Here is a 23,271-nt window from a genome sequence, read left to right as displayed (position 1 = left end):
CATGTAAGGTTATTTTCTGAGAATTAACCTTCAAACTGACATGATTTTTTTTTTTTTTTTTTTTTTAATCAGTTGCAGGTAATTTTAGTTGGAGCGGTTTTCTACATTTAGACTCCCCATGTGGTTAAAACGAGGTGGAGCTTTGTACTGGAACAGTCAAAACAATGAGCCAGAACCTTTTTAAATCAAAATATATTTGCACCTTTGCCCATCTGCTTACATTCCAACACTCTGTAAAATGTGAAATTGAAACAGTCCTTGAAATGTTTCACTGCACATCTTTAAAGAACTGTTTCAGGATAAATAGTCTTCTTTTTCTCTTTGCTATTCATCTTCATAGCTCATGTTTCTTCTTCAGAAATTCTTCAGTCCTCTTTCAAAGTAGTTTTTTATTGTCTGTGACTGTTAAAGTAAAAGCATACAGCGATTAAGAGGAAAACCAAACCAATTTAGCTTAATGTTGGTCCAAAACTACAACTGCAACAGTAATTTTGAACAGTGTTTCATTAGGGCAGTATTCATGTTTTGAATGTCCTGATAGTGTACTTCTGTTCCTCCATGTGGATGCATGGTGGTGTTTTGTTTGTGTATTATGTGTAGATGTGTATTTTTGAGTTTGTAAAGTTTGAGTAGTTGTTATAACATTCTTACAAATACTTCTAGTCATTTTTATCCCAAAACACTTAACAGACAATTCACTGTTATTTTTGCCTCTTTGATAATTAGCTTTGGATCTCCTGTAACTAATAGGCAGGTTTTGAATAGTTGAGTTTTAAGTCTTTTTCTGTTGTTTAGTCCTGAAGAAGAATCTTCATCCTCTTCCAGCGATGAAGATGAAGATGATAGGAAACAAAGTGATGAGTTATTAGGAAAAGTTGTGTGTGTGGACTGCTTCAGTGTGGATAAAAAGAAAGCTCTGTGGTTTCCAGCCCTGGTAAGAGTTTCATCTTTATTTTAATTTTGTAAAGTTTTATTTACTTCCTAGGCACCAAAGAAAGGTGGGTTTTTAAATTTTTGATGGATTAACCTATATTTTTATTAGAACATAATATGTTTCTTCAAATTGAACTGTATCATAATAGTCAAAGGAAATATATATGTAAATATGTTTGTTTACAAAAAGTAATTGCTGGCATGGCTTTAGTTTCTCCAAACAGCCAGAGCTGCTTGTCCTGATTCCAGCTCAACGGTGTGTTTAGTACTTTGGACTAAAATTTCAGGGTGTTTTTCATAGGCTATTGCATGTCATTTTTCTGAACTACCAAGTTTTATCAAGGAAGAAAAGAAGTGCAAAGAGAGGGAAAGTTTAGTGATAACTTAAATATTATTTCTCTAGATTCAATATTAAACACATTTGATAATAAAATCAAATGGAGTTTTTTTTGTTGCTGTGGTAGGTAGTAGAGAATTGTCAAAAAATTTTCTTTAAAATAGTATTGTAGTCTTTTAGTACAAATATTTTCTATCTTCCTTTATTCTGGTTTAAAGACACTTTTTCCCAAATAAACTTCTAATAAAATATCACTGTTAATGTAAGGATCACGCATAGAGTGGCTGATATATTTGGAAGTTAACATATTTCCAGGTGTGGTACGTTCTAGTACCATGCTTTTTAATTTTTATTTTATTAATAATTGTAAATATTTTAATAATTTCTCCCTGTTTATCTAATTTTGGGAAGACTTGTGCTCTGCTTTTGAGAAGATGCCATACAGTAACATTTAACTCCCTTAGTGTGTGCAGTAGCTTTCAGTTACAACTCTCTGCTTGTCATCTCCTGTGTCTTGTTATACAGTGCAGAGGCTTTCCAGCAGGACTTTTGGAAGGTTGGTGGGAGAGAGTAAGTCATTGAAGTCTTTTTTACAACAAGGGAGAGAGCAGAATATATAGCAGGGAGATATCATGTTAATGACAGATAGACAAGAAAATTGAGCTGTTTCTTTACTGAAAGCTGTCATCAAGATTGATGTAATATTGCCTACATCACAGTTGCATTCTGAGAACTGGTCAGTTAGGACTGGCTTGAGCTGGTTTATGTCACACTGTTGGGTTAGCCCTCCTGGTCACACATATGACAGATGGTAGTTTCTATGGCAGCCTCTCCAGTAGGTATTGGGCTTGACTGTGATTGATGTAGTGCTACTTAGTATGAGCTATGGGTCAGACCTTAAAGATCAACTGAAATGTTGTTTGTGCTCCCAAGGTATGCTAAAGATACATATTGTTATTTCTTGGCTTTCATTTGGAGACTGGAACAGCTCATTCTTCATGGAAAGCTTCCTGCAATGAATGAGAAATAGTAGGGAGATAAAGTTTGAGGGTGGAGCTCATTAACTCTGAAATAGCTTATCCTAGATTAACTCTTATTTTAGTAATCAGGTTTATAGCTCTGCAAATAAACATCATACTGCATTTAACCTGAGAGGTTGTGCCAAAGAATAGATTTATGCCCCAAATAGGGTTTTGTTGTTTCTGTGGGTTTTTTATTCCCCTGCCCTGTAGCTATGCTTCTCAGTTCTTTTACCTTGAAAGCAGGTTACTTCTGCTACATCAGCAAAGTAATTTTGTCTGTTACTGATAAATTTTGCTTTAAATTCAGGTTTAATATGCTGAAGAATACGTATCCCAGAATTACTTTGTTATTAATGATATTATGTACTGATACACTTTGTGTATAAGCACAGAAGACATTGTGCAAGTTTATTGTGTGTAAAGAAGTCCAGGGATTAGTCTAACCTTTACAGCAAATAACTGTTAAGATTAGTAGTGGAAACTGATTACTTTGGGTATCAGTCCTAATAACCAGACAGCCTGTCACTTATAAATCTAAAACTGTAGAGGTATAAATGTGGTAAAAATTATTTTGAAGACTCAGTGATTGACTACATTCTTTTAATTCTGCATGCCTGGCTAGGGTTTTTTTTGTTTGGTTGATTTTGTTGGGGTTTTTTGGGGGAGTGTGGTGGTGGTGAGAGCAATGGCTAATTTTAAAAAGGCCTGGCAGTTTCTCCTTATGTCAGAGTGTGATTTAGTAAGCCCTTAGTTTTGTGTACTTAAAGGCTTTTGGAAGGTGCAGCAAGGAAATCTGCTTGCAGTGTTTTCAGAAAATTGAGTTTACATAGGATCATCTCTCTTCATCCTCCTATGACTCCAGTGGAGTTTGTTTTGCAAGGAAATTGAGAAAACTTGATTGAGGCAAAATTGAGGTGATGTTGCTTGATGTAAAGGCACTACATGAGGTTGTGGTAAACTGTTCTCCAACCTCTGAATGGATTTCTGACTACTAAGATCTTGATGCTTCTGGAAAACCAATAGCTAAAGCCAGAATGGCCTTTCTCCATCTTTAGAGAGCTAGGAGATTGTACCTGTCTGTTTCAAATGGGGGATGATAATCACTGTCTTTTGCCTTGATACTAAAACACTGTTGCAAACTATATCTCAAACTGCATTTCGATTAGTAAGTTGTAGTTTTGTAATTTCTTTGGAGACTGTAGAATGCATTGACTCTGGAGACATAGGCTGTTAAGTTTTATTTTTCTATATTGCTATACTTCGTGATATGCAACTTGTTTCCAAATCAGTTGGAGCTTTTGACTTTACCTTCTAAAATGCTGAATGGCTGGTGACCTATGTAAGGAGGGGAAAAAAACATTCATGCAGTATCTTTGTGTTTGGAAAAAGTAGGACTGAAAGGAGTTGGTGTAAGAGAGAAGAGGTATTCACCAGGGCTAAATTAGGACTGTGATCATTTGTTGTTCCTTGGGGAAGCAGCCAGAATTTTCTTAACTTTCAGGGAACTTCACATGTTTTGAGAGAAGAGAGCTGAGTGATGGAGAGGTTTGCTTTTCTGTTCTGTAATTCTGGAAATTCAATATATATATTTTTTTTTTTTATTCCTGAAGCTTTTTAATTAGTAACTTGTATACTGGTTTAACAAAACTTAAGGGGCTTTTAAAATTGCAACAAATAATTAATATGTTGTCTCAGTGCTAGACTTGATTAGTCTACTTCTGGAATTAAAGAACCTAATACTTGTACTTGAGGCACTTTTATCTCCTAGGTAAATAACTTAAGAATCTTCCATTAGAAAATTACATTTCATAAATCTTGTATGCCTTTGTTTTTGAAACTGTGTGATTACACCCTTGCAATTTCTGTAAGTTTTTCAGAAGAGGTCTCTAACTCAGGTGGCAGCACTTGGTTAAATTCCTGTCCTTTTAGGATGAGGAGTAGAATAAACTGTAGTGGCATTACAGGTACTTAACTTCTGTCAGAATTCTGTTCTTACTTAGTCTCTGGCAGCAGCTGTCAATTCCCTCCAGGAAGAGAGGAACTCAGGAGGTTGTCACTCCTGTGTTTTGAGGGATCTCAGTTGCTCTTAGCGTTGCTAAAGATGAATGAACCCAAAAGGTTTTTGTGAAGCATTGGTATATGCTATTACTCTCTCTTTTTTTTTTTTTTTTTTTTTTTTTTTTTCCTTTCTCTGAACTTTGTATTTGTAATATCTTTGCAGGTGGTTTGTCCAGATTGTAGTGATGATATTGCAGTGAAAAAAGACAATATTCTTGTTCGCTCTTTCAAGGATGGCAAATTGTGAGTAGGAATGTATAAGTTGATAACTGAATAAAATCTATACCAGTCAAGTGAAATGTAGTATGAGATGTGTTGGGTAAAGTATTGATAACATCAGTAAGCTCAGTAAGTTTCTGCCGAGATTTTTCTAATGTTTAGAAAACTTTTAACAGCCTTACATTGTGATGAAATTAGTCTTGAAGTTTGTCATTATTAAGAATGGGATGTATAAATCTGTCTTAGTTTTAATTTCATTTTTACAATGGTGGCAAACAAAGCTGTATTTTGTGACTTCAAGAATGGCCTGAAACTCTTTCCTGCTCTGCTTGGAATAGAGCACTGCTTTTCAGAGATGTGGCCATAATTTAACTAGCTACAGAAAGGAGCAGTTGGGGGTCTGTGTGTGCATGCACGTACACCACATGCAGACGCACAAATAATTTTTCTTTTTTTGAGGTGGTAAGGCATATGTTTATCTCAGTCTAGACTACAACTGCATATTATCGTCTTTGAGGAGAACTGTAGTACTACTCAAATTAGGAAAGAAGATAGTGAAACCTAGAAAACTGGACTGTATGGTATTTGCAATAGAATAAGGAACTCTTGTGTTCTTAAACTCATGTTGGCCAGGGAGAGGGGTTGATGAATGACAGTAAATTGTTTTTCTAGGTTTTCATTTTTATTTTAAAAGTTGCAGCTATTTATTGTGCTTGGTTCAATTTAACGGAATGCTTTTGCAGAAAGTATATTGAAATATTTAACAGTTTCGTTGTGGCTTAATTACTTACTAAGTCTAGGCTATCACTTTGCCATTTGATAGTTACTCAGGCATCAATATGTGTCACTGAGGAAATATACATGGACACTTGCACGCACAAGTGCATACCCCCCACCCCCCAAAGCTGAAGTTCAGTAGAAATTTTAAAAAGTGCTTTGTTCTTTCAGTTTGGAAGTCTTTCATTTCGTACTGACAATTTATACTCATTTATGTTTTAAGCAAGGTAGGGTTTTGTTGTTTGTGGGTGAATAGTTACTTGCTAAATTAACATGAGGTTTTTGTTAAGTGATATATATTTGGGAGATTCTGGAAACTACTAGTGGAAGAATGCCTTCTTTAATATGCAGTGAATGCATATGATGGTCTAACCAAATTTATATAGAAATTGGTTTTTTAATCCACCAACTAATACCATACAAGAGTAACACTATAGAATTGTCAAGATGTTCATATGATTATTCTGTATGTTTAGTAAGTGTGTTATAGTCTTAGTGATAGGTCTGTATTATACTGCTAATTTAGCTTTAAAATACATTTTTTTTAACACTTTCTAAATTATCTAGTGTTTCTGTGCCAAGAAAAGATGTTCGGGAGATTAGTGAAACTTCACCAAAGCCTGATGCTTTGTTAAAACAAGGTAAAAATAACTTTCTATGAGAAAACACACGTTTATCTATTTACTTCATTATGTAAATTGGACCAAATTTATGGTAGATTGGTTCATGTCTTAAAAATGCTAAAATACAGGATAATTTCCTATAGCATAACAAATATATATACTGCACTTGTTTTAAATGTCAATATGCCAGACAAAGTATATAATCATACAGTGCACACTGGCTTTATTGGTTGTTTAGTATTCAGCATTTTGCATTAGACCTTCATAGAATTATTCTCACCGTAGTACCCATAATAGTTACAGGTTGCCTTTTTGCACTCTCAAGAAACTGGAATTGTGGATTCATTTGAAAGTTTTAAGTTGGCATGATCTAAGTCTTAGAACTAGCTTGTGCTTATTTCTTCTTCCTTCTCCCTGTTCAATATACATAAACCACAGTGTAAACCTGTTGGAATAAGGGTTCTCTCAATTAAATTTTCATATATGCCCCAATACAGAAGATCCTTAGTTGTGTCTTATAGTCAGTGGCATGGTAATAATCCTTATAATAGCTCTGAATAATTTGATGTGCAGAGAACACTAGGCCAGTTTGGCTGGGTAAGATAAATAAGGATGGACAACCTGGGGTTGTTGAAGTTCTCTGAATTTCGGGGTGGAATTGTTAATTAACAGTCCTTCCTTCTTCTCCCCTCCCCCCCTCCCCCCCCCCAACTACTTTTTCTGATTAAAAAATTTGGTCAAACTGATATTTCCTGCAGTGCTAACAAATGCTGGTCCTTTTACAGCTTTTGACCAAGCCCTTGAATTTCGTAAAAACAGAACTGTTCCTAGTAACTGGAAAACAGAATTGAAAGAAGACAGCTCCAGCAGTGAAGCTGAAGAAGAGGAAGAGGATGAAAAAGAAAAAGAGGGTAACAGCAGTGAGGAAGAGGCAAGTGAAGTTAGTAAAGGGCATGGATAACACAGCTGATAAAAATTTAGCAAGACTAATATTTAAGTAGGTCTTTTTAACATTTGTGAACATTTAACATGTTAACATAGGCAACACTGTTGACATAGGCAACATTATTTCCTCTCAGCTTTCAAAATCTTTATTCAACAAAGATCAGTTAATGTGAAAATTGAGTCACTAAGCAAAAAACACATAGTCAAAAGTCTGAGTCATTAGGGACTAAGGAATTAAAACTCAAAGGAAGATCCTGTTCTGGAATCTTTCTCATGCTGATCTTAATGCAGTGGCAGAAGGGACTGCAGTGCCTACTAGGGACTGAGCAGGATGTAAAAGGGTAGATACTGATGTCTGCTGTCATATGTTTTCTAAAAGAAAAAAGGTTTCCTTTACTTGTGTGTATTTCTAAATGGAACTTACCTGCTAACTGTCAAAGGTCTGGCTGTCTTCTAACTGGGAAGATCTGTGTAGGTAGAAGAATATTTGTTTCTGATAAAGAACATGTGGTGCTTAAATTATTTTTGATAGCTTTAAAACAAAGATCTCTTTACTTTGCAAACACCAGCAATTATGTCTTGTAACTGTATGTGAATCCAGACTGGCCTTTTCTTTGTGCATGCTGTTTCAGTATTGGAAGGCAAAGGAGTCTTTTTTTTCAGTGATGTAAAACTTTGGGTTTCTTAGGGTGATATTAATTCCTGGGCTATAATGTCAGTCATACTCCAGGTGGGTTTCCAGTTTGTAGTTCACTCTCCGTCCAAATAAACAGTTGCTTGTCCTTCTAGAATAGTGCAGTGTGTTGTCATGTGCAGAAGGGTATAGTTTCCCTCTGTACTTTTTCTTGCATCTGTTTATTATATATTATGACAGTGTTGAGTTGTTTTCCCCTTTGTGGCCATGCTAAAATCATGCTACTGTAAATAACTGCTCACATAAGTGATGATAAACTTTTCTCCTGGCTATAGAGCAGTTAACCCAGTACATACCCGTGACTTACCACACATTCCAAGCCACAGGGGAGTTTGCTACCTTTTATACAGGAGCTGTATCTGAGAAAGCAACTCTAAGCTGTTACTGACCTGCATTCTTGACATATTTGAAAAATCAAACTAGGCTGGTATGGTCCTGCTGTTGTCATCTCCTCCCTTGTGTGTCTGTCACCCTGTCCTCCTTCCTTATACCTTACTCATTCCTGCCCCCAAATTGCTGTGCTAGGCCTACAGCTGTAGATCCTCTTCTAAAGCAGATATTGCCAGTAGTTTGCACTGTTCTTTCCCTGTTTCTAGCTGTAGAAAATGGAGTTTACTAGTTTTGGAGTGGTGAAAAGTGAGAGATTTTGAAGCCTTTAGAATAATTAGCAAGAAATCTGAGTAGTTGTGCCTCTCTCTTATCCTGGTCTGCTGAAGAATTGCTTCACTACAAGCCATCTCTGTGGCTACCCTGATGTAAAGAAGCAAAAGAGCTTTCAGTCAGGGTATTATTATCCTATACACTCCTCTTCCTCCTTTCTTCTCTCTTTTGTCTTGGAAGCATGGAGTCCTACATTATCTTTGGTTTTCTAACTATCTGGTCTTCCTTCCCAGTCTTCTGTCCAGAAAAAAATGAAGATAGGAGGAAAGAAGAAAATTAGTGGAAATACTTTTATTATACAGCTGGCTGTGAGGCTGGAAGGAGGACTTTTGAATCTTTTACACTTTCTGGTGGTACTCAAAAACTATCTGCCCATTGTCACTTTTTCTCTCACTAGGGTTTGAGACCTGTTCTGTAATCTGTTATACAACTGCCATAATGCAGTATACTGAAATTCATGTCAATGTGGAACTGTAAAGAAGCTGAAATGGTTTATGGTCTTCCTCTCAATATATCCTCCCTGGAGGCTGTGGCTCTGGCATACCAGAAGATGGTGTTTCATCTTTTATTCATTCATTCATTTCTTTTAATTCTTTATTAATTCATTTTAAGATTTGGGATACTGCAAAGGTGTGAAGTGACAACTTTGCCACCTCTCCATGCTCATGAATTCAATCTGCCTCTTAAAGCTCACAGAAGATGATACAACTCTGATCAAAAGTTATAGAGCCCGGTTTGCAAGGGGCTGTGCTCTGCTTAGTATTTTGAGAAGCAAGGAGTAATTCCTTGCGCTCAGCACAATGTCTGAACTTTCAGAGCCAGATTTGTGTCCAGCCATGGGCATGATGAATACATAAATTTGTACCTGTGCAGGTTGACACACAATCTTTATATAGTGATCATTCTCTCACTACTATTAGCTGAAAAATTTGTAGTCTTCAGCTACAGTGTTTGTAAATATTTGACCTTGTACCCTTTGTACACCTTCTCTCTAGCTCCTCCTAGTTGCATGTGATGTATGAGCTAGCCTTTCCATGTGCAAAGACATGAAGATCTTGTCTCAGGCAAATATTTTAGGATTTACTGTGACATCTCTTGTGATAATTTCTTCTCCAGTATCCAATGTTTCAGTCACCTGCTGAACTAGGAGATTTCTAAAACAGGCAATTTTTTTTTTTTTTTTTTTAATTTTCTTTTTCCAATTCTGTCTCAGTGGTCAATGGCATGTGTGCCTTCTCTCCCCTTTTAGCAGTTTTTGCAGCCTCCTCTCCTTTTTATTAGTTTGTACCTGAAATCTCTTGGCTATCAAGCAGCATTTCTTCTCAAACAGGACCTGTGAGCCTGCTCCTGTGACTTTGTTATCCACCTGCAGATTGTTCTACTGCTTTCCAGGAGGTGAAAATTCTCACTGGTGGCCCTTCAGCCATCTGTGTGGTGTTGGTGCCTGCGAACCAGAACAAAACAAAACAAAATCCCAAAAAAGCTCTTAAATATGTCACTGCAGGCTTCATATATAGGTGCTCCTATCCTATATATGTATTCACACACACACTCATAGATATATAGATGCTCATATATATATCATATCTATATAAATGCTTCTATTCTGTATAGATAGGCATTGGCGTGCAAATCCTCTCTAGTTCTCTTCTAAGAAGAGGAGCTGTCATTTTTTGTCTTTTTTTTTCAAATGGAAGAGACTGCAAAACAGCCTTCCTTTCCTTTACTAAATCTGATGGTAGGTAAAAAAGTTGACAAAGACTCTCTTCTGGTGCTGGGCTATAATACTGTGTGAAGAAAATCCAGAAAAGCAGTGACATGCTTTTTGCAACACATAAAGTTATCATACATATAAGCCACTTTATTTTACCTTTGTGATGTGGACAGATATATTAGAAACTGCAGAGTGACCTGCTAGCACCATGGTTATCTAACTTTGAAGTAAGCAAAGATAACAGAGTATGACATGCCTACTTCAAACCGTTATCTAGGAAACTTTGTCATCTAACTTTTTCATTATTTAAGAGAGTCCATAAATGTTTGGAGATTATTAACTGGTATTAGCATAGTATAACATGTATTGATTTTATAGAGATTCTGAGAAAATGAAAATGCTTTTCAGAGGCATGCAGGGTCTTAAGATCTCCCCTTTAGCACACTTCTTAAAAAGTTGGTTTGATCTCTATTGGGAAAATTAATAAGAAAATATACACTTGCCATTCTGGCACCTCTGGATTATCATGTTTGAGATTTAAGAGTACTCTCCAGTGGATCCATTGGATCTGATGGTGGGAAAAGAGTGACAGTATTTCATTCAATGACACCCCTCCCCTGCCCGCCCCCTGCAGATGTTCTGTGGGACCCTTTTCTTATGGCAAATGTTCTCTCATTAGTGAGGAACATGAGGAACCCAACTAGGTGCTCATGATCTCTTTGCCGTGATCGAGTGTATGCTGGTAAAAGTCCCTTCCAAATACCTGACATGTGAGATGAAAACAAACTCCAAAACTATTGATTCCACTCAAGTCCTTTGTTCTGTATAGTCCTATTCAAGTTTTATGACTGCAAGCTGAATCCTTTGCTTGCTAGTAGTGTTTCCTTTACCATCTTTGCCTGTGAAATGAGACTCTTCTTAAACAGGCATTTGTCTGTACTATATGCAGGGCTGCAGCATCACCTCATAGATAGATATGCCTGATTTCTGATGCCCCTGCCCTGTGAGGATGTTATCTAGTACACTGGTTGCAGTTCTCTACCCAGCCTGTCCTTGCTTGTTGAAGTATCCTGCTCTGAGCTCTGCTGGTGTACTGGGTATCAGATAGATGCTCATCACATAGTGCCCCTCACAGAGACTTTCATCTTGCATTGCCTTTGCAAGACTGAAATATTTTCATTGCATTTCCACTGGTAATTATACCTAAATGATAACTGTTTCAGCATATTGTGAATACTGGGTTTTTTCATTTTTTGCCTGTTTGCTCCGATATGTCCTCCAAGTGCATTTAATGAAGAAGAGGAAGTACAGAGTAAGAAAAAAACCTTACTCACTGGTAGTAGTTATAGCCTTCCTTGACCTTCTTTTCAGCCATTCATCTTTTTATTAAATATCTTCAGCAGATGTTGTGGAGTTTTTTGGGGGTTTTTTTGTTTTAGTTTTCTGTTGTGTTTAATAATGATATTTTGTTTCTGTTGATTTCTCAACTGTTTTGCTATAACTTTAAAGACAATACATTTTGTCCCCTTGCTTCAGGGTAGGTGAAGCTATAATGTTTAGTACAAGGAGACTGTTGAAGAATAGCAGAGATAAACACTGAATAAAAATACACTAAAGAGAAATAATTTCTTTTAGATTTACTGAATAACTTTTATTAGTTATTTTTGCAAACTTTTACAGGTTGTATTAAAAAAATATACAGAAAATTAATCAACTTATATTTGGCCTGTTGTTTTGAAGTAGCTTAGTCATCAGAATTTCTGAGAATTCTGATTGTATTAGTATCTTACTGCTACTGATTGTGGCAAGTCACACTTGCTAAGATAATTATGAGGTGTTATAAAATAAGCCATAGTGCTTTCTTATGAAACTCCACTGTTTATTAATCTAAGTAAATCTAATAGAAAGTGTTATTAGTGCAATGAACTGAACATGCAAAATATCCATTGTTATTTCATTTCTGGGATTGATCCTACTCACCACACATTCAGCCAGTACCCCATGGCAGTATGCATGCAGTGCCATTGGTTGCAGTTTGTCAGTACTGTGGATTAGAACTCCTAAGAAGGTGCAAGCACCATTTTCTTTCACTTTATCCTTGGAAGTGACATAGTGTATCCAGACATTAGGGAGTCACTTAACTGCAGTAGGAATAGACCTGAGATTTCTGATATAATCTCTTAATCATTAATAGTGGTGTCTCCCAGACTTCCTGCGTAAATGGACAAAATTGAGAATATGTCTTGATTTGTGGTATCACTTATGATGCTTCAGTGATCTATCAAAAATCCAATTTTGGTGTGTCTTTACAGATATGGTTTTATATATTTTGAAAAACTGTTTGTAGTTTATAAAACTTACTTCCATGTGGCATAGCGCTGAGCATGTGTCTCTTTGTATAGTATCCTGTTGCTGACTACAGTAAACCAGCCTTGAACATTTGAACATTAATTATCACTGCCATATGTTTCTCATACGAAATTCAAAATGGTGATAATGTTCTTGTGTGCGTTACTTTAAACAGGAGGAAATAGAGCCATTTCCTGAAGAACGAGAGAACTTTCTTCAGCAATTATACAAGTTCATGGAAGACAGAGGTAGGCATTTTATCTCTTAACTTGTAGAAGCTGGCGACAGATGTATTGCTTAGCAGTACTTCAAAGAATTGAGTCTGTAAACTAGTAGTGTATTGCAGTTCGGTTTTGGAAACTGAGACTCTATTCGTCACTTCTGACTTCCCCATGATTTAGAAGTGAAGTCTGTCACTTGACTCTTCTTCTAAAATAGTAATTTATTCCTGCTTTCAGAAATAAATGGGTAGTACTCCATATATCCAAGTGTATTTTCTACTGTGTACTTACAGTGTGTATAATCAAACATTTAATATCTGCAGTCATATTCATGTGTATGCTCAGTTTAATAACTTTAAAATACTTTTTAGGATCATGGAAAAAAGTATTTACTTTGTGGTAATTTTCTTCTGTGAATCCTGATCACTTAAATGCATGAACATTATCAGTAAGGCAGATTGAACTGTTTTTAAAAGCAAATGGCATTTATAATATTAAGTCTTGACCAGGTATTTGTACAGTGCAAGAAAAGTGCAGTGTCTGTAGAGGTAGGGGTGAAGGTGTTTCTATTTAAATTAGTATTATAACTAGTTAAATTAGTATCTCTTTAATTACATGTGAATATGAGTTGAGGGACAATTGACAAGAGATGACGATGTGGTAGCTACTGATAGTACATTAGCATAGGAAGTTTCAGATCTTTGAAGCATTGTGGGATTTGTTCCTGGGGAGTTGTTTTGTTTGTTGGTTTGGGTTTTTTTTTTTATTGTAGTGAAAGGACTGTGCTGGTTTTTTAGATGTAATTGTTTCAGTGGGTGAAATAGAAAAGAGGTATAATAAAGGTAGAAAGAAAAGTTGCATCATTTGTGTGTGTTCAGTAATATATAGAAAAATGCATATGTATGAACTAAATTACATTATTGAACTACAGGGAAAATGGGTTATTAAGACTCTTGAGTTTGTTTAGTTTCATGAAGAAAAAGTACCAGATGCATGAGGTGGTCAGAGAGAGGAGTTTACAATACTGTATTTAGTAGTGTAGTAGTGCATATGCTGTGGATTTCATGTTATTCAGAAAAAAGTACTTCAAACCACTGAAATAACTGTCTTTGTTCACAGGGACTCCTATTAACAAACGACCTGTGTTAGGATATAGAAATTTGAATCTCTTCAAATTATTCAGACTTGTACACAAGCTTGGAGGATTTGATAATGTGAGTATCGGTATGATGAATATTCCAGACCCATAAAAATCTGAGGATGCTGTTTACTTTTGTTTAAGTACTGATTAAGAAGAATCTTACACAGGAGCTTTAGACATATGAAGATTGAATGCTACAGCTATGTAAGACACCCTGTAGCTCTGAATAACATGTTTTAACAGGAACCAGAATCTAATTATATTCTAAATAAACTACACATCTTCTCAGTGTGTTTAATTATTGCTGCATAAGATCAGCCATCATGTGTGTTTTTGTGGTATTTCAAGAAATGTTTGATAGAGTTGTCACCTCAGAAAGTGAAAAGAGTCACTACTTAATAAATAGTCATAGATAAATAACCTAGTTTAAGGTCTGATGTGAGGCCCTTAATTCCTGTCTATTCTGAGCAGTATATAGAAGAATGTGCTGACTGGGATTAGTGGGATTGGTCTTGGAGCAATAACTGAAGCATATGGAATTCATGGCCAAGCAGATTCTGTTACTGCTTTGGACTGCTTCCCATAAATTTAGCCTGTTGGTTGAGGAGGTATGTTTGTGCAGTGACACCTTTCTGCTATACAAGGAAGGATCTTGTACTTGGTTATTGCAGTACATCTGCTTTACCTTCACAGATGGTTAGAAATGAGCATATCACACTGTCGCAAAACTTTGACACCAAAGGGCATATTAAGGACACAATGAAAGACTGGTAGCCACTGTATCTGCTGCAGTATTGCCAGGGCTGAGTATTGTTAAAGCTTTGAATTAATTTTTCTAAAACTGATATATGGATTTTTCTGGTCTTTGTATTTTCTTTCCTTTGTTTTATTACCACCTGGAGAGGAAAGCCTGCTGTGGCTCACTGAAATGCAGAAATGCTGAACTGCTTAAATTAGTTACATTTGACTACAGCTTGCATTATAGTAAAATACTGTGTGTGTGATAAATAGTCATTTTATAGATCAGATAAAATTACTTAAATTTTTTCCAGAATTGTAAATTTTGTTGACTTAGTCTTTTTTGTGTCACTGAGTTAACTAAAAAAACATGACTTCATTTTTTTTAACAGATTGAAAGTGGAGCAGTGTGGAAGCAAGTTTATCAAGATCTTGGAATACCTGTATTGAATTCAGCTGCAGGATATAATGTTAAATGTGCATACAAAAAGTAAGTAATAAAAATATGAAGTTTGTGCTAAAACAGCAATACAATGAACTGAAGTGATTTTATGGTAGTAGTGGTAATACACGTAAAGTCCGTAACTTTTTCATTGTAATACAGTTTTTTAGGCTTTAAACATACAGTTCATGTTTAGCTTCTGTTAGGTAGCATGTTCCTTCTTGAAACAAACTTGCTTACTGCAAGCAATTTTTTTCTTTTAGATATCTCTATGGTTTTGAAGAGTATTGTACATCAGCTAACATTGAATTTCAAATGGCATTGCCAGAGAAAGTGACGAGCAAGCCTTGTAAAGACTGTGAAAAGGAAAAAGAACTGAAGATGCGTGAAGAACCAGAGCAGGATTTAAAAGAAATAAAAGTGGATAAGGAAGAGCGCAAGCAGGAGGAAGTAGCAGTAATGCAACAAGAAGAAAAAAAGTTAGCTGAGAGTGATAATGAAAGTAAAGAAAATGATAAGCCCTCTGTGCTGGTAAAATATTTTAATGTTCATGTTATATACTGTTTATAAAGTCAGGTGGTGGTTGATAGCCATGAATTCTTGTCAAGATTGAAATCTCCATAATGGATTTAAACCAAGACAAAAATATGCTGTAAACCTAATTCAAAACAACACATTTGAGCCACATTTATCCCTAGATGCCTGTTTTAGGGGATCATGGTGTCAAAATGTCTTGCTTGTTAGGAAGCACCTGCACCATTCCACGTGTCTAGGGGCCTCTCAAGTCAAATGGAGACTAATTAGTGTGCAGCTTTATCCTGATCTGGGTAATGCATGCTCATGTCTAACTACAGTGCTGATAGTTTTATTTTGCGTTTAGCTGTGCTTTTAAGCCCTCATAAATCTTGCTTTTACTTCTCTGCTCTAGTGAAACCAGTGAAGCTCTACGAAGACCTGGGCCATATGATGTACACAGTGGTCTAACGTAGTTCAGTGGTCCAGAGAGACAATTGTTTATAGCTTTTCAAAGTCCAGTATTGACTCAGTGGTTTTAGCAAAGGAAGCCCAGGGTGGTAAGCTGATGTGCTGCACTATGCAGACTTAGCACTTTGCTCTGGAAGCAGTATAGCTCCTCAAGTCAGTGTGCAACACAACTGTAATGCTTCTGTGTGTAAATGGCAGCCAGCCCTGGTCTGACTGCTGGTACTAACTCTGGGGTGAATACCATGTGGGCCAGTACTTACATCCAGAGTGAAAGTGTACCCTATGAAGTGTTCATCTTGAGGACTGCTTTGCAGTTCAGGTCTAAGAACAGCATGCCCGTATCATTGTGACAAAACTAGTTAGGGCAGTGGCTTCAACTTTAAAGTCTGTTATGTTTAGCTTTAGATTTTCAGGAAGAAAAACAGTGGAGGTGCTGTAATTTTAGAACAAACCCTAGGCTCTAGATTTTTTTGCTCATATAACTTCAGTGTGGTTTTTTTGCCTTTTCTTAAATCCTTTGTATTCTTATTTCACCTTGGAAGTTAACTAAAGGTTTTATTATCCTAGGGAAACAAAAAAAATTTGCCAGATTCTGTGTATACTCAGCCAGATCAAGAACAGGACTTAAATGTAATCAAAACTGAAGATGAAACCAAACTAGAAGATAAAGAGGAAGAGAAGATTAAAGAAATGGACAATCCTACCGTAAATGCAGATACTGAAGAAAAAGAAAAATCAGGGTAAGTTGCACTTTTTATAATCAACTAAGGCATCTGATGTGTGTTCATTAAATTTTACTCCTGTAATTTAAACTTCAGATTAGACATTCCTGTCATGAATGAGACTCATATCTTCCAGAGGCCTGTGTGTTCTGAACTTTGTCATGGTTAGAGCCACTGAAGTTTGTGGATCTAATTTAAAAGCAAAAAAACTAAAAAACCAAAAACACCCCCAAAAACCCCAAAACAAACAGCTTAAGGTTTTACGGGGTCCAGGCCTAAGTATTTATAAGCTGAGTGGGAAAATAACGTATAAAGCATAGGTGACTGATTTAAGACAAAAATATTGCAGGCATTGCCAGTAATATTTGTCTACTTAATTTTGGTACATCACTTATGGTTTCCAGCTTTTCCTGTTGGACCATGGTGTGTAATGGATAATGTGGGAAAAGATGGAAGTACCTTGCATTGCTCAGTAACAGCTTTGTCATTGAGGAGGCGTGATACTAGCCAAGAGTCCCTTGTGCAGTACTTCAGACAGGAGTTTTGGAAGTAGGAGACTGAAGTAATAGGGATGCTCAGGGCCATGTAATCACTGGATGTGTACAGGTCACGTCTCATTTTCTCTATGAAACGGGCAGGTTTTCCTGTTTCAGTGCAAAAAAACCCCAAGTGGTTTTTGTCAGCCATGTAAAAAATAGGAAATTTAAAACTGAGTATAGTCCTCACTAATCCCGGCATTTTAACAATTTATATTGTTGCAGTTAGGACCCTCATACAATATGATTTCAAATGATAAGAACAAATAAATGGCCATTATAGGTCAGATTGAAGGTCTCTGAAGACAAGATACTGTAATAAACAAAAAACCAGTAACAGATGCTTAAGGGAAAAGCTGTTACAAGAAGGAGAGCGGCTAATGACACCTCCTTATACTTTCATGGCAATCTGTGTATCAGGGATGGGTTTTTTTGTACTTAATACCAGCTGTTGCCTGACCACTAATTCCCTTGTTGATTCCAGCAATCTCTGCTGTTTAGTAGATCAGTTGTCTTATCTTCTGTGTAAATATCATTAACTCTTAATGCTTTTTCTGGCCCATTAAGAGTTGTGACAGAATGGCATAGTTCATTATATTGATATCTGATTCATTGGTAATAGTTCTTTTTACTTTATTAAGGGTTTTGATTTCCATATGACAGATTCTGAAAGGATCCTTTTGTAAAATGTTTTTGTCTTCCTAAATATTTTCATGAGATTACTTTGGCAATTTCTGTAACTCAGAAATGCGGAATACAGGAAAATCAAGTTTACTTGAACTCAGAGCCTTTTCTCTGTGGATGTGATTTCATTTATATTTTATGTGAATTTTTCTAAGAAGACCAATTGGTGAAGTTTGTTATATTAGTCATTCTTAGCATGAACTAGATGAGTTGTACTGTAACAGATTTCCTAGTTTTTCGGAATTATTGAAGACTGATTTTACAATGCCACTTTCAAAATATGTAATTAAACGGATGGAAAACTTTGCACTGCTTAGAGAATAGAAGTTTTTAAAGTTCCCTAAACTGTGTATTCGTATGTGTGTATGTTTGTGACATTACTTTGTGTTTATTTATAAACATACAGTGGCTTAATACTTACCATGCAGCTATAGTACATGGTACATAACGTTATAAGCTGCAGTTGCTTTTCAGTAATCCTTTATTGTTTGGGGTTCTTAAAATCCTTATTCATGTTCATTTGGGTTATTTATGACATTAAGAGTTGTTACAAGTTTTCTTAGTTTGTTATTTATGAAAACAACAAAAAACTAGAAAATGCTGTTTCCTCTTAAATTCCTCAATTTTATTCATAATTGAATGAGTTCTTTTCTCTCTACTTCTCTTCACTCATCCAGTAAAAACTCTTTTAACTAGTATTTTGTTGTTCTGATTCATGAAAGATTGTAACAAGTTGCTTAGAATAGAAAGCATAACTCTAAAAATAGATGTGGGTGGTGATGTGGTCATTGCTGGGGTGATATGTTTCAAGGAATAATTTAAACTTTCAAAACAAACATTTGTAACAGTTGAGTCCGTAAGTATTTGTAAGCAGTAGTGCTGTTAGTGTGATTATTTCTCCTTTCTTCCCTCTGAGGTTGATAGGAAGTACAAAATGCACTTGTATGAACTTTAAAGAGATTTTTAAAATGCCACTGTCATCCTAAATGCTAAACAATGTTTTTAGTGTTTATACCATAAAAGGGTTTTGGGAACCTGGTATGCTGGTTGGAATGTTGCAGTAGACATTGTATTCCCCCTGTCCTTAACTTTACGGATTATAAGTGGCAAAGGTTGTACAGAGGGAAAAATGCTGTGGTGTGAGTTCTTCAAACTGAAATACAAAATGAAAAATGCATTTTTGTAGGTGGAAAACTAAGCACACGCACAAAAAATAGTTGAAATCTAATAAGAATAGGTGACTGTGGACTGAATTTTTGTCAGTGTATTTAAAATTTATTCCCAGAAGGTTTTTTTAAGCTGTGGACCATCTATCTTTCACAGACCTAACCGAATAAGCAAATGAAAGCTAATAAAATATAAGGCAAACTTGTAGAGCTTTCTATTTGAATTTATGTCTGTAGGACTTTCCTCATCTTCATGTATCTTGTTTGTATATAGACACAAGGAACCAAGAGTGCAGAAAAACTTTCAGACTCTCCTTGTTGAATTTGTGTTGGGTGGACTGGATCTAATTCCCAGCTTCCAGATCTCAGGAAGTTCTTCCAGATGTCAGGGTTGTTTATTTTCCACAGGTTTTGTTTCTCTGCAGTCCCATGTATCTCGACCCTTTGAGATTGCTACCACTTGAATGGTCCCTTCTGCACAGACTTTTAACAACATGATGAAGAGGAAGAAAGGCTGAATGTCGTTCTCTTCCTTTCTTCCTGAGAGCGCATGTTTCTTGCCTGCTTGCCTATCGGTGAACACTAAGAACAGAGATGCAAAGGCAGCTTGCCCCTTATTCTGCACATGCTTTTCTTGGTTTTTCCATGGCTAGTGGAAGAAGCATGTGCTACATACAGTTTTGTACAACTTCTAGTCATAAAAACAGTAAAAAAGAAAAAAAAAAAAAAAAAAGCCTGATAACGTGTTCTTATTGGACTGTCCCAGAGAGATCTTTACTGGCTTTCTAAACCCATCCTTTTTCCTAACATACAAAAAAGTATTCATTATTGGTCAATGAATAAACAAGAAAGTTTAAAAATCCTCCTTATTTTGAAGTTCCTGTTAACTTTGTGTTGTGGAAGTAATGGCCTTCAAATGTATGGTTGCATAGTTGGTGTGATTTTTCCTTTGTAGCATCTAATATTAACTATTGTAACTATTCAAAGACTTGAGCGAAAGCCAACAGATTAAGAACTGAGGGACTTTTCTACACAATGAACAATGTAGACAGTTGAACATGATCCCAAGAGACTGAGGCCAGGAGCTTAGCAGAGTTTCTTTTAAAGATGTGGGATTTTTAATATAAACTATAAAAAAAAGTAAGTCTTTAAAAAGTTCATAGCAGATACAGTTTGTGAAATAAATAGGTTAATTGCTAGTTAACCAATATTAGTAAGAAGTTTTTTCCAAGATCATTAACTCCATGGGGTTTTTTGTTGTTTGTTTTCTTGTGGGGTTGTTTGTGATATTTTTTTTTTTTACACTTTTCTCTGAAACACCTGGGGCAGGCCACTGTCAAGATCTTTATACTGAACTGAAAGATTAAGTGCTCACAATCCAGATAGTTTTGCTTTACAACAAAAATTTGCATCACACTTGTTTATTGGTAGTACTTGGAATTTTGAGGTGGCCAGACAAAATTCTTTGAAGTAATCCCAGTTACAGTGTAGAAAGATTGCAAGAGGCTTTGTTACTGTGTTTTCCTTCTTTTGGCTGAGGTGCCAACCAGGAGGGGCTGCCATCTCTGGATCCTTACCCTGCCCTTTCTCATCAGGCTGTCATTTTCAGTACTCACAAGTAGTTCTTACTTGGTTTTATGAAACTTCTTGGATTTATGTTTTTTTATCTTCTTGAAAACTGCCAGCTTTTCTATTTCCTCCAAGGAATGCATGAGCAAATGTTCTTAAAGAATACTTTAGAAACCTAAACCTGTTTGTCTCATGCTGCTGGTTTAGGTCTTCATGGTATGGTTTTCTGGAAATTGGTACTGTCGTGTTTTGACAGTATCAAAAGAAGAAAATGCTAAACCTCTGTGGCTAATAATCTTGAATGGAGTTAAACCGTTCATTCACATGCAAGGGAAAAAATCTTAGAGCTGTTATATACATTGTTACATGCAGTAAGAGCATTTGCCCTCCTTTAAGCAGTAGGAGGGAACTAGGAGTAATAAAAGCAGTAGTTGAGAACTAGGTTAAGATGGGCATTGTTTCACGTGAAGGGTTTTACTGGGGCTTATTACCCATGTAGGGTAGGGTGACTGCGTGCTGTGCCGGTGCTGGTGGTGGCTTCTATTTGTAGAAGAGTTAAATTTTCTGGAAATGCTTGATGGGGTTTTTCTGATAGCAATTTACAATGGGATTATGTAATAGTCAAAAGCTCCATTTAACATATGGGAGATAACAGATTGTTAGAGGCAATGTTTTCTTCAGCTCTTTATCTGTTAAAATGACATATCAAAGCTTTATGGTGGTGAATCTAAAATGGTAGCAGGAAGGTTAAAATGTTTTGGAGTGAAGGAGATCTGATACAGAGGGCATATCTTCTATCTTCTGGATTAGTGTTGAGAACTATATATTGAGATAGCTTTCTCCAGTCTGATTTAGGTTTATATGGAATTGATCAGCTTGGAAGAAAGGAGAGAAATGCGTCGTGTTCATTGCACAGTTGGTGTGTACATCTGCTCTGAATCTTAGACTGTTGGTGTGTATGCAAAAAAATACATTTTTAAGAAGCATACTGAGGTAGTTTCATTTATAGGAACATATTTCTAGGATCTTATTTGTGATGTGGATTCCATTTGTGTATTCCGGCTGCCTTTGTATTGGGAAGGAAGTTTTTGTATAGTCATGTTTTCAGAAACAAAGTCTATTTGATTTAATTTTTTTCTTAATATAGAATAACACTGTTCTATACACTGATACATATCTGTAAGAATTGCTTTTGATATAGCAATAAGATGCTAATGACACAATAATAAAGTCAGAGTGACAGTGTAAATGTACCAGTTCTGCATGTGCATCATGTTGAATGGAAGGGAGGTGTCTTTGATGTGGGAAAAGTGGTTCTGTCATCATATTTTACATAGTTTATGGTCACTACGGAGGTTATTAACCATGGTAGCTGTCACTGAGACTTATGTGCATGGGTGAACCCTTAAGCATTCATCAAATATTAGATGTTTTCAAGCTGAGTGTGAACCACTGCCATAAAAATGAAAAGTGCTAACTCCTCAGCCAGACTTCTGAACCATTAATTATGCTTTTGAGGAATGTTTCAAAATACCTTAAAAAAAACTTGGCTGAATGATTAGAAGCAATAACATGAGATCCTTTAATGTGTCTTCTCCATATTAGCAGAGAAAAACACTAGTAACACAGTACATGCTTGCATGGCTGAAGTGAACTATACTACTCTCAGATGCGATTCAAATCCTCTTCCCTCAGTATGATGGACCCTAAATGTGCATTTATTCATATTTTCTATGTGTGTAGACAGAAGTCCTTGGAGCTTTTACTTTTAGGTTTTCTTTTCAACTTCAGAGGGAACACAAATACTGGTGAATTTGGGGGATTTTGTTATTTTGATTCATTAAAGATGAAATTCTAGTGGAATGCTATAAGTTCAGATCTTAATGGCCTCTCTGCCTTAAAGCATAAGGGCATCTTACAGCATGCAGCTGTAATTGAGAAGTCAGAGTATGAAGGAGACTCAACATCTTCCAGCTCTGTATTATATGAAGTAGAGGTTCTCTAGGATGAGAAAAAGGGAAAAAGGAGGGAAACAAAAATAGAAGCTAATTGCTAAACTTAGAGTGTCAATTACACTGGAGTTTATTTCTGCTAGTGGTTCAATTAACTATAATGACTTAATTGAACCAATAATTGAAATAATCTTGCTTCCTCAAGTTTTAGAATAACCCCTGAAAAAAACAATCTTGCATTTGCCATCTCACCTGCTGTGTGTGCTAGCATGGTATGTCAGGGGAAGTGAACTGGGGTAGAACTAGGTTTGCTGCAAAACAGGCATCCTAGGAGGTAGATCTAATGCTTCAAATCACACCCTGTCTTACAGGTTTCACCCGGGCTTTGTGATAATGCTGTGTTTAGTGCCAGAGATTGTGAATTGAAAGACGTTTGCGTGATATTGCAGTTTCTTCTGTGGTGTAACAGCATGCCCTATTTCATCTATTAATGACATCTATTCATTGATATACTTACCCTTATTACAGGCTTGTTAGTGTTAAATCTTTATATTGACTGAGAGTTACCTGCCATATGTGTATTTTTGAAAACTTGTGGTATTTTTAGCCTTTTAAATGATTTCACACTGTCCTTTGGAACCAATAATAAGCAATATTTGTATGATCTAAATGTTTTAATGGTTTTACTTTATTAACAATTAATTTTGCATTTTAATTCATTAATTTCCTGCTTCTGAAGGTTTATATTCCCATTCTATGGGAGATGGGGTGAGGATATTCTTTAG

General features: G+C 36.0%; 1 protein-coding gene across 5 annotated transcripts in view; it reads left to right on the top strand.

The window, feature by feature from the left end:
* Positions 1 to 23,271, top strand: part of ARID4B (AT-rich interaction domain 4B) — a 92,924-nt gene that overhangs the window by 45,845 nt on the left and 23,808 nt on the right. For 3 of the 5 annotated variants that reach the window (XM_074896759.1, XM_074896755.1, XM_074896757.1), the window contains exons 8-16: positions 796 to 934; positions 4,514 to 4,593; positions 5,914 to 5,987; positions 6,755 to 6,909; positions 12,507 to 12,579; positions 13,672 to 13,766; positions 14,824 to 14,921; positions 15,137 to 15,404; positions 16,425 to 16,597. In XM_074896759.1, coding sequence (XP_074752860.1) covers positions 796 to 934; positions 4,514 to 4,593; positions 5,914 to 5,987; positions 6,755 to 6,909; positions 12,507 to 12,579; positions 13,672 to 13,766; positions 14,824 to 14,921; positions 15,137 to 15,404; positions 16,425 to 16,597 — 1,155 coding nt within the window. The remainder of the gene's footprint in view (positions 1 to 795; positions 935 to 4,513; positions 4,594 to 5,913; positions 5,988 to 6,754; positions 6,910 to 12,506; positions 12,580 to 13,671; positions 13,767 to 14,823; positions 14,922 to 15,136; positions 15,405 to 16,424; positions 16,598 to 23,271) is intronic. The other 2 variants (XM_074896760.1, XM_074896758.1) reach the window with 1 other exon arrangement.

Source organism: Athene noctua, chromosome 1 (assembly GCF_965140245.1).
Source record: "Athene noctua chromosome 1, bAthNoc1.hap1.1, whole genome shotgun sequence".
NCBI lineage: Eukaryota > Metazoa > Chordata > Aves > Strigiformes > Strigidae > Athene > Athene noctua.
Note: the sequence above shows the minus strand (reverse complement) of the source record. Positions and strands in the feature narration are given on the sequence as shown.